The sequence below is a fragment of the Staurois parvus genome, unplaced genomic scaffold, assembly GCF_062004578.1.
Source record: "Staurois parvus isolate SC_StPar_1 unplaced genomic scaffold, SC_StPar_1.0 ptg001888l, whole genome shotgun sequence".
Taxonomy (NCBI): Eukaryota; Metazoa; Chordata; class Amphibia; order Anura; family Ranidae; genus Staurois; species Staurois parvus.
The window spans coordinates 3,301-15,000 of record NW_028319684.1 but is presented as its reverse complement, the minus strand read 5'-3'; the positions used below and the strand labels follow the sequence as shown (position 1 = coordinate 15,000).

At 44.9% G+C, this 11,700-nt stretch overlaps 1 protein-coding gene across 1 annotated transcript in view; it reads left to right on the top strand.

Moving 5' to 3' along the window:
- LOC149433872 (vacuolar protein sorting-associated protein 35) overlaps positions 1-9,488 on the top strand; it is a gene marked incomplete at its 3' end in the record, with an annotated part of 93,246 nt that extends 83,758 nt beyond the window's left edge. The window contains exons 14-15 of the mRNA XM_089664342.1: positions 5,823-6,002; positions 9,249-9,488. Of these exons, the coding sequence (XP_089520468.1) occupies positions 5,823-6,002; positions 9,249-9,488 (420 nt within the window). The remainder of the gene's footprint in view (positions 1-5,822; positions 6,003-9,248) is intronic.
- Positions 9,489-11,700: the final 2,212 nt, after the last annotated feature.

The following is an 11,700-nucleotide window of genomic DNA, read 5'->3' as shown; positions in this document are numbered from 1 at the left end:
CTGGACTCTAGAGCAATGGAGACGTGTTCTTTGGTATGACCAATCATGCTTCTGGGTTTGGTGGTTGACAGGAGAATGATACTTGCCTGACTGCATTGTGCCAAGTGTAAGGTTTGATGGAGGGGGGATTATGGTGTGGGGTTGTTTTTCAGGGGTTGGGCTTGGCCCCCTAGTTTCAGTGAAGGGAACTCTTAAAGCGTCAGCATACCAAGACATTTTGGACAGTTTCATGCTCCCAACTTTGTGGGAAGAGTTTGGGGATGTCCTCTTCCTGTTCCAACATGACTGCACACCAGTGCACAAAGCAAGGTCCATAAAGACATGGAGGAGCCAGTTTGGGGTGGAGGAACTTGACTGACCTGCACAGAGTCCTGACCTCAACCCCATAGAACACCTTTGGGATGAATTAGAGCGGAGACTGCGAGCCAGGCCTCCTCCCCCGACATCAGTGCCTGACCTGACAAATGTGCTTCTGGAAAAATGGTCCAACCTCCCCATAGACACCCTCCTAAACCTTGTGGACGGCCTTCCCAGAAGAGGTGAAGCTGTTATAGCTGCAAAGGGCGGGGCCAACTCAATATTGAACCCTACGGACTAAGACTGGGATGCCATTAAATTCATGTGCGTTTAAAGGCCGGCCGACCAATACTTTTGGCAATATAGTGTACCCCCCACCCCCTTTTTCTTGCAGCTTGTATACAGTATATCAACTAGAACAGTGCTCTTTTAAAAATTCCATTTAGATACAATAGAAAAGTGGGACATAATGTACCAGAACTAATTTTTTCATTGACGTGTTCTCCGTAAACATCTCTTTCCTCATTGTAATTGTTTTGTCCGTGACTGCTGGTGAGTAAGTTGGAACCGACTATTAATCACCAGTACCTGCAGAACATCAAGCACTTGTCTTTTGATCTCCTCATGGATGTTCTAAACAGGGGAAGTATGTGCCTTAGGGGATTGCTGTCTCCAGTTTTGATTGCAATATGTTTTGCGATTGCAATGTTTTTTAGACTCTAGACATGAGGACAAGCTTTTATTGAAATCTTTTTTTTGATGGTAGGTGGATAATCATCCTGGCTGATCTATATACATAGTTGAGGAAAGAATCTGTCCATTTAACTGCACCTTGTCACCCGACCATTGCATAGGAATGACATTAAATTAATCTTCTGCTATGGGAAATGCGATAGAAATATTGTAAGAAAAGCGCCAAAATAAATAACGCAAATAAGTATTAAAAAATGCTGCAAACCTAACCCAAAAAAGGTGCATAGTACAAATAAACATAGGAATGAGCTTAAATAATATCAAATATGTCACATCCATCAAGCCCCTCCCTACGCGTTTCGTCACTCGACGTCCTCACGGAGCGGAATACGCGTAGGACGGGGCTTGATGGATGTGACGTCAGGACATTCCCGAGACTGTCTGCAGCTTGATCTGCGGTGAGCGGGGCTCGTCTTTTTATTGAAAGCTGTTCTTGCTGGTGTCGGTTAGGACACCATTTTTGGGAGTGTGCCATCTTAATTTAATAAACTATGTGGTTTTAAATGTACTGCACCATGAATTTCCTTTCCTAATTCCCCGAGTACTGCTACATCCTATGGAGAGACGGTGACCATATATCTGAGTGTTTTCATCTGTGCTGAGTGCCTTGCTGCAGAGTATTGCTCCCAGACCTTGGAATTTTCTACAGATCATCGCTCCCAGAGCAATAGCGTTGATGCTGATTTATAATTTGATCAGCATTTAGCTCTGGTGAGTTTATTCAATTCATTTGGTGGTGGATTCAATCACGGTGTAATTGTTTGAACACAGAATTTCAGATTTAATATTCATTTGCGTGGAGTTTTTTGGATTTATTATTTACACATTTAATTTGGACACTATGCTTTATGATGTGACTTTATAATTTTTTTAATTTTTTACACATTTTGACATATTTGATATTATTTAAGCGCATTCCTATGTTTATATGGGACATGCCAGCATTGCCAATGCTGCATGCTTCTTAAAATACTATTTGCCTGACTGGCTCTGGCTTTAATCCGTTCCTGCCCAGCCTATAGCAGATTAATGGCCAGGTCAATGATGTTCATGTGATCAGCTGTGTCCATTCACGGCTGATCACATGTAAACAAATGCCATTTATCGGCATTTCCTTTCCTCAGCGCTGTCACTGTCTGAGGAAAGGGAAGCCGATACCCGGCTATCCTGTGACGGGGCATTTACACTGATAATCAGGGCACTGATCATCAGTGCAGCCCCATCAATGCCAATCAGTGTCCGTCAATGCAGCACATCAGGGTCCTTCAGTGCCACTTCATCAGTGCCCATCAATGCAGCATATCAGTGAAGAAGAAAATGTACTTATTTGCAAATTTTTATAACAAACGAAAAATGTTTGTCCTTTTTCAAAAAACATTTTTTAGCAAAGAAAATTTTTTGAATAAATACCACCAAAATAATGCTCTGCATAAAAAAAAAAAAAAAAAAAAAAAAAAAAAAAAAAAAAGAAAGAAATGGCCTTGGCATCAAGGGGGTGAAAGTGCTTGCTCGGTAGGCAGTGTGCAGCTCCTCCCAGCCTCTCATGTCTGTATTGGCGATTTCTGCGCGCCCAGTTAATAGCTAAATCTTTCTGTACTATACTGTAAATTCATTTTGATTTTTAAGGCCGCCTTGACGTGCTTTAGGTATGATTTTAAAAAGAAAAAAAAAATGCCCTGCATATTTTAAAAAGTAGCGTCTGCTTCGTCATGCATGAAATTGGTTGGGACTCTAGAAATTTGAAGACACTGTAACCTTTATAGTTTTAATTTTTATATTTGCTCTGCTGCCAGAAATACAAAAGACTGGTAGAGGGTGAAAGCAGCAAGGCCAATTTACTAACCGAAGAAACAGACAAAATACAGATCGCTTTTCTGCTTGATAAAATTAACCACTTTACAACCGACTGACACATACGTCGCTGGGCGGTCGATCTGTTTATATATTGAGAGACACTTAGCACAAAGACTGAGCTGTCAAAGACAGCTCTCCGTCTCTGGTAAAGATCGGTAGCAGGTGGGACCAGATTCCCATATACAGGATGAGAGTGTGAACAAAGCCTTAAAGCCCGAGACCATGTTTCCTTGACCCTAGGTTCAAATCTGTGCGGGTGGTGTCGCTGCAGATCTGCACGAAAATCCGTGCAGCTGCACCACCCGCACAGAGGAATGCGGACCCGTGGGCGGGTGCCGTTAGTTCTAATGGCATGCAGCCTGCACTTGAAAACGGAACCGTACTGGGAACCGAGGTTCCCGCGTGGGCTGCGTTTTCCAGAGAAGTGCAGGGACTTCTTCCCTGGGTGTCAAGGGCACGGGAGCCCATTCAAATGAATGGGTTCTTGTGCCTGCGCAAAACGCGGCCCACACGGCTGTATAGATGTAAAGCGGGGGTTAACCTTAATGCTGAGCTCCAGGAATTCAGCCACTATGTCAAATGTGCATGCATACTGCGAGTTACCTCCAACAAGGTGTGTGACACTTCATGGACCTACAGTATCTCCCAGAAGTGAGTCCACCCCTCACATTTTTTGTTAATATTTGATTCTATCTTTTCATGTGACAACACTGAAGAAATGACACTTTTGCTACAATGTGACGTAGTCAGTGTACAGCTTGTATAACATGGAAATTTGCTGCCCCCTCAAAATAACTCAACGCACAGCCTGGTGTGTTCATAATAAAGTATTCTAAATGCTTATTCACATTGGGGTTTTCCTTTCCATAAATGATTTGCACTCACTTGGTATGTACCTTTTTTAAACTTGCTGGAAAATTTAACTACAGGAAGAGTCAATTTTTTTAGCACTGCCCCCTCCTTCCCTAAGCGTCCCAGCTCTCACCTCTTCTGGGAGTATCTAATTACTGTGTGTGCTGGCCCAGCTCTTTCAGCCCTTTTTGGGCTTTCGGATGTCAATAAAAAGGGAGGCTTTTACAGGTAAATAACATATATTAAAGCTGGACTCCAGATAGAATCTTATTTATATATTATTACACACACCTCTTTGTAGAGATTTTATTTATATATATATATATATATATATATATATATATATAATATAAATATTTATATATATATATATATATATATATAGAGAGAGAGAGGGGGGGGGAGAGGGAGAGAGATTATATATATATCTATATATCTATATCTATATATAGATATATATATATATATATATATCTTTCTCTCCCTCTCCCCCCCCCCCTCTCTCCCTCCCCCCCCTCTCTCTCCCCCTCCCCCCCCTCTCTCTCCCCCTCCCCCCCTCTCTCCCCCCTCCCCCCCTCTCTCTCCCCCTCCCCCCCCTCTCTCTCCCCCTCCCCCCCCTCTCTCTCCCCCTCCCCCCCCTCTCTCTCCCCCTCCCCCCCTCTCTCTCCCCCCCCTCTCTCTCCCCCCCTCCCCCCCTCTCCCCCTCCCCCCTCTCTCTCCCCCCCCTCTCTCTCCCCCTCCCCCCCCTCTCTCTCCCCCTCCCCCTCTCTCTCTCCCCCCCTCCCCCCCTCTCTCTCTCTCTCCCCCTCCCCCCCTCTCTCTCTCTCCCCCTCCCCCCCTCTCTCTCTCTCCCCCTCCCCCCCTCTCTCTCTCTCCCCCTCCCCCCCTCTCTCTCTCTCCCCCTCCCCCCCCTCTCTCTCTCCCCCTCTCCTCCCCCTCTCCCCCCTCTCTCTCCCCCCCTCCCCCCCCTCTCTCTCTCCCCCTCTCCTCCCCCTCTCCCCCCTCTCTCTCCCCCTCCCCCCCCTCTCTCTCCCCCCTCCCCCCCTCTCTCTCCCCCCTCCCCCCCTCTCCCCCCCCCCTCTCTCTCTCTCCCCCTCCCCCCTCTCTCTCTCTCTCTCTCTCTCTCTCTCTCTCTCTCTCTCATATATATAGTATCTAGCTATAGAGATAGATTTATTGGCATTTTAAAGTTGTTGGTCTCTAGTTACCATGGCAACCCGAACTGCCACTTTCAACTTTTGTTATACAGAAATAACAAAAAAAAGCCCCAGGTCTTCAAGTGTTGCTCATGTAATGAATGTTTTCATGGTCTTCTTTTAGCTATTGTCTAAGTAATTGCCTTTTGCTTTGCTCCACTAGATTATTCTGCGGTTTGAAAAAGTTGTGATGTGATAGTACAGTGAAAAAAAAATGAGAAAACAGACAGAGTTTAAGTAGTTTCCCCCCATTGCATATCCTGTATTAGAACCCCCCCCCAAAAAACAAAAAAAAAATCTGTGTTGGTAATTATTATTATTATTTATTTTTTAGTTTGGTCACAGCATCCAGCAGCTCCAACTTTCCTGTGTCATTGAGTGGCTGCTGCAGGGGAGAGGAGGGAGCGCCGACAAGTTCTTGATGGTGACAGCAGTGGTTTAGGCTTCCATACTGCCTGTCTGCATTGCTGCTTGTAGTCACCACCAGGGGTACACGTGTCAGATTGACAACAATTGGCAGAAAGCTGTCACCCTCTAACAGGAAGTGCCTGAAGAAGGACTTAAATGGAACATTTCAAATTGCATTTTCAAAGGATTTTGATACCATTTCATCTTCTTCAGCTTTCATTAAAGTAATGCCTGCTAATAATGCCTATTTTAATAAAAGATGAAGATTTAAAACAATCCAAATCTTTCGAAATGTCATTAACATGTTAAAACCGGTGCAAGATTTTAGTGATTGCGTTGACATCTGCTTTACAGAGTTTCAGTGGCTGACAACCATTTCTTCACTTTAAACAAAGGAACAGTTTTGCTCTTGTGCTTTGGCTCATTATCAGTTTTTTTTTTTTTCATTGTGTCCCCGAACAGGATGACAAGTGGGATAAAAAGTGTCAGAAGATCTTCTCGTTTGCGCACCAGACCATCAGCGCCTTAATTAAAGCCGAACTGGCCGAGCTGCCCCTCCGACTCTTTCTCCAAGGGGCACTGGCAGCCGGGGAAATTGGATTCGAGAACCACGAGACGGTAGCCTACGAATTCATGTCTCAGGTAATGACACTCAGTGCCTATCAATTTTTGTTTTTCTTTTTTTTTTCTGGCTGTCACTTGGCTGATGACCTCGTTGTCTGGCTTCTCAGTTCTAGATCTGTGACTGTGGAAATGACTGTTCTATGAAGATTTGTTCTCAATGTTTGGTAATTTTTTAAAAGCAAATCTCCTAGTTTTAAAATCTCACCAATACTTCTACGCCCTTGTCACAGTAAAAACCGCCTTTTTTTTCCCCCATATTTAAAGTAGACGTTTGGTCAAATACCAGCTATATGAGGTGTATCCAGAAAGTAATGAGAATGCTGATATATTAAAATATTTTACATTGATTTATTTCAGGTACTTGCATAGCACCATCAATTTACACAGCGCTTTACATATGTATTGTATATTCGCATCAGTCCCTAACCCTCAAGGGGTGTACAATCTAAGGTCCCTAACTCACATTCATACATACACACACTAGGGACAATTTAGACAGGATCCAATTAACCTACCAGCATGTCTTTGGAGTGTGGGAGGAAACCGGAGTACCCAGAGGAAACCCCCGCAGCTACAGGGAGAACATGTAAACTCCAAGCAGATGGTGCCGTGGTTGGGATTCGAACCGACTACGCTAGTGCTGCCAGGCGGTAGTGCTAACCATTTAGTCACTGTGCTTCCCCAAATCATTTAGTCACTGTGCTGCATACTTTGAAGGAAACAACGTTCAATTGTCTCCTTCAAAGTCTGTACCTTATGAGTGCACATGACGCTCCCATCAATTTTCCCATTCTTCATAGCATCCCTGGAAGTCTTCAAGGGAGATGGTGTTCAGAGCCCACGTATTGCCTCTTTGGACGTTCCAACATTGCCAAAATGGTGTCTTTTCAAACCCTTCTTCACCTTTCTGAATATGAAAAGGTCGCAAGGAGCTACGTTGGGGCTGTAGGGTGGATGGGGAAGCACCATAATGTGTTTTTCAGCCAAAAACTTTCTGAAAGCCAAAATACTTTGACTCCGTGCACTGTGATGAAGGATCCAAGTTGTTGATCTCAGGATGCCTATGAAAAACTCTGTCTCAAGCAACCAAGAACTTACAGGTAAAATCTCTGATTCACAGTTTGACCAGTAGGTAAAAAATCCTTATGGACAATTCCATATGAATCAAAAAAAATCAATGACCCTTTTTTTTTAACTTTTTGCTCATTTGAGCTTTCTTGGGGAGAGGTGACATGGGTGCGTGCCATTTCTTTGTTTCGGGATTATACTCAAACACCTAGTATTCATCTCCCATGATGACTCGACTCAAAAAATCAGGGTCTCTTTCCAAACAGGCTAACAGGTCTTGGCTAACGAGTTGACTGTGTCCCTTCTGATCAGTTGACGTACTTTGGAACAAGCTTTGCAACCAATTTTCTCATGTTCAAATCCTGAGTCACGATTCCATGAACAATTGACTTGGTAATTCCTGTTTCCTCTGCAATTCTGATCGCAAGCCTTCGGTCACAGTTGAGAACAGAACTCCCTGCATCCACATTCTGTTCCGTTTTTGACGATGAGGGGCGTCCTGATAGTCTTTCGAAGCCAGGGGTGGACTTACCCCAAGAGATGTCCCTGGTACCTTTTTCATAAGCTTTTTTGGGTGTGATTTGAGTGTGGGCAAGGACACAGGGGCCCCATGATCCCTTATTGCCCGGGGGCCCCGTGAGTTTCAGTCCGCTCCTGTTCGAAGCGCAGCACCCTGATAGTCTTTCAAAGCGCAGCTTCTCCATAAGTTTTCCTCACCATTTCCAAATTTCTGATGCACTTTTACCCAATTTCACACAAAATGTTATCGCGTACCGCAGTTCCAAACTCACATGCATTTTACTTAATACGAGGCACTTGAACAGGGTGTCACAAAATAGAATGTCTCGACTCCGACAGGGCTGGAATGCAACTGATCAGTGTTCTAACGTATACCTGGCACCCCACCCCAAGTGATCTTGGCCAGCTTCTCTCTTCTCAGAGCCCTCCACGAACTTAGGAACTTCATTCTCATTATATTCTGGACACACATCATTCTTAAACCGGCTCCTACACACATTCTAAGCCTACTCAAACTACCCTGTAAAGGAAGGATGTGTATACTTGCCTATTCTGAAGGCGCTCTGGTCCGGTCACATGATCACTCTAGTGGCCGGCTTCAGTGAAGAGTATAGATCTTTTTTTTTTTCTTCAAATTTTTCAGTGGTTTTTGGTTTAAGAAAAAATATAAAACCCAGAGTTGATTAAATACCACCAAAATAAAGCTCTATCTGTCACAAAAAAAAGATAAAAATTTCATATGGGTACAATGTTGCACGACTGCGCAATTTTCATTCAAAGTGCGACAGCGCTGAAAGCTGGAAATTGGCCTGGGCAGGAAGGGGGTATAAGTGCCCTGTAGGCAGGGAGGGGGTAGAAGTGCCCGGTAGACAGGAAGGGGTATAAGTGCCCGGTAGGCAGGAAGGGGGTAGAAGTGCCCTGTAGGCAGGGAGGGGGTAGAAGTGTCCTGTAGGCAGGAAGGGGGTAGAAGTGCCCTGTAGGCAGGAAGGGGGTAGAAGTGCCCTGTAGGCAGGAAGGGGGTAGAAGTGCCCTGTAGGCAGGAAGGGGGTAGAAGTGCCCTGTAGGCAGGAAGGGGGTAGAAGTGCCCTGTAGGCAGGAAGGGGGTAGAAGTGTCCTGTAGGCAGGAAGGGGGTAGAAGTGTCCTGTAGGCAGGAAGGGGGTAGAAGTGTCCTGTAGGCAGGAAGGGGGTAGAAGTGCCCTGTAAGCAGGAAGGGGGTAGAAGTGCCCTGTAGGCAGGAAGGGAGTAGAAGTGCCCTGTAGGCAGGAAGGGGGTAGAAGTGCCCTGTAGACAGGAAGGGGGTAGAAGTGCCCGGTAGGCAGGAAGGGGGTAGAAGTGCCCTGTAGACAGGAAGGGGGTAGAAGTGCCCTGTAGACAGGAAGGGGGTAGAAGTGCCCTGTAGGCAGGAAGGGGGTAGAAGTGCCCTGTAGGCAGGAAGGGGGTAGAAGTGCCCTGTAGGCAGGAAGGGGGTAGAAGTGCCCTGTAGGCTAGCGGTTAAACACATTTGCTGTAAAGATCCCTTCACGGCAAAGGTGGTAAAACGTTTTAGCTCAGCAGTTGTTTATTTGTCCTTTTATAAAACAAAGGTCACTTGCTAAAACTGTTTTGTTTGGGTTTTTTTTTAATTTGAAACTAGGAAGCATGTGTGCTTTATTATTTGATGGCTTTGTTTTGGGCAGGCCTTTTCACTGTATGAGGACGAGATCAGCGACTCCAAGGCTCAGCTGGCAGCCATTATCCTCATCATCGGAACCTTTGAGAAGATGAAATGCTTCAGTGAGGAGAACCACGAACCACTGAGAACGCAATGCGCTCTTGCAGCCTCCAAACTTTTGAAGAAGCCAGATCAGTGCAGAGCCGTAAGCACATCGGCCCACCTCTTCTGGTCCGGGCGCAACACGGACAAGAACGGCGAGGAGGTGAGAAGACATTTCTTAAAGTATACGTAATCGCTCACCTTGTAAAACAACCCATTCAGTTTAAAACAGAAATGAAAGGCAAAATATTTGTGTATACATATAAAAAAGCACTGTAAGTACAGTTCTCGGGTGCATAGGTTGCTCAGACATCTAGGGGAGGAGAAACGTCTGCACACTGAACTTCCTAGTAAATGGCAGTGGAGGGCGGAGGTGGGGGGAGATGTGTCAGGACAAGTCTGATCATTGGAGAAGAGGAGATTGTGTTCTCATAACAGCTGGAGAACTGACCACGCTGTGCTCTCATGCCTAGTGTGGTCAGTTTTTAAAAAGAACAAGGGAGTGGCAGGATCACCAAGGATTTCACACAATGTAAGCAATACAAAGAGAACATGAGACTTTTTCATACAAGTACATGGTACAGCAGGCACATTTCAGGAATATGAAATGTTGGATTTACATATTCTTTAAGGTTCTCTGTGTTCCGGGTCAGGGTATAGATAGCAGTGCTTTGCATTCAAATTCTTTATTGAAGACTTTTCACCTCTCAGCCAATTAGCTTCCTCAGTTCTAATGTGTTTCAGGAACATACCCCAGCATTTATAGACATAAGGGTCACTTGGTCATCTTTTCTCCTTTGAAAGAGGACAACTTAAACCATCCCCTAAGCAGGGGTGGGGGCTTTCCACATTATACGCCACCCACATGTAATGCCATTTCAGCATCTCTACTCCAGCGATTTGAAACCAATTCACACCTTAAGCTTCTCTATAATAATTCACACCCACTCCATATTTTATAAGTACCGTGGTGATTGCATTATTTAACTTTCCTGTCATGTTCTTGAACAATCAACATGTGCCTTGATGTAATCCATGGTAATTGGAATATAGACTACTGTACCTTTTTGTAAGTGTTGCTCTGGAGGGTGTGTAGCATTCCTGGTCCGGTACTTTCCTCGGTTTCCGGATTTTCTCTGTGCAGCCATATCCGGAGCTGCAAAGCCTTTCTTTTAAAAGCATTGCCGCCGGATCTTCTTTCTCTGTGCATTTATGCCATGGCCGTATTCATTCCTATGGGGCAAGCTGTACTATGCAGAACAAGTCGAGGCTGGCATGAGTTCAGCTCCACATGAATAGGGCCACGACTTTCATGTGCAGGATGAGAAGGACCCGGCAGGGACAGTTCTGGAAGAACGGTAGGGTTGTGAAGATTGCTGGAACGGGGAAGGATTGGATCAGGTGGGCTGCACTCAGGGATGTGGGGACATGATCTATAGGACGACTTGTACAAAAAGGTAGAGCTGTCCTTTAGTCGGAAAACCTCTCTATAGAAATATAGATCTGCTTTAACCCCCCTGGTGGTATTCCCGAGTGTAGCTCGGGGGAAAGTTTCAGCACCACAAGCGGTAACCCCCCCGAGCTACACTCGGGAATACACTGCAGCGTTGCTCCGGGATCTCTTCTTCACTTACCTTGTCCTGCGCTCCCACGATGTTCCCCCTGCAGTGTCCCTGGCAATGTCCTCCGGCCGATGCCGGCATCCGTCTTCTGGGTTCTGTTCCCTGCGACGTCGAGACGTACGGGGGACGGAACTGGCGGGAAATTCAAAAATGTGAAAAAGTGACATTCCCTAAATACACTAAAATCGCATAGTATAACATTCCTGTATCAAACCATTTCACATACATTTTGTCCCGAGTGCTTTGTCCGGCGCCCTGCCTGCATTTTTACTGTTCTTTCTGCCTGGAAACTGAGAAACGTCCATGGCGTCCAAAAAGCGTCCCTTTAGGTCAGACGCGGTTTTAGACCGGCTAGAGAACATCGATAGTAAATCAGAACCACTTGCAGAATTGAGTGATAATGATTTGTGGGGAAAATTCGTCGCCAAGACACTGAAAACGATTTTGCAACTTTGCTCAGCGATGTGCGAACTTGGCGCTCTATTTCAAATTTCAGTGTTTTTGGTTTGATTATTTTATTGAATTCAATTTATTATTTTATTATTTTTATGATTATTAAATTATAATTTATGATTTCATGTTTCAAATGTTAACATACCCGGGATGTGTACTAGACTCTTGTTCGGACAGATTTCAGTGAGTTATTCCTAAAAATTACAGGCCTACAATAAAAAAAGTACATATTTCCATGCAAAAAAATGTACCGCTTTGAGCACAGAAATATGGACATAATCAGACCGCTAGGGAGGTTAA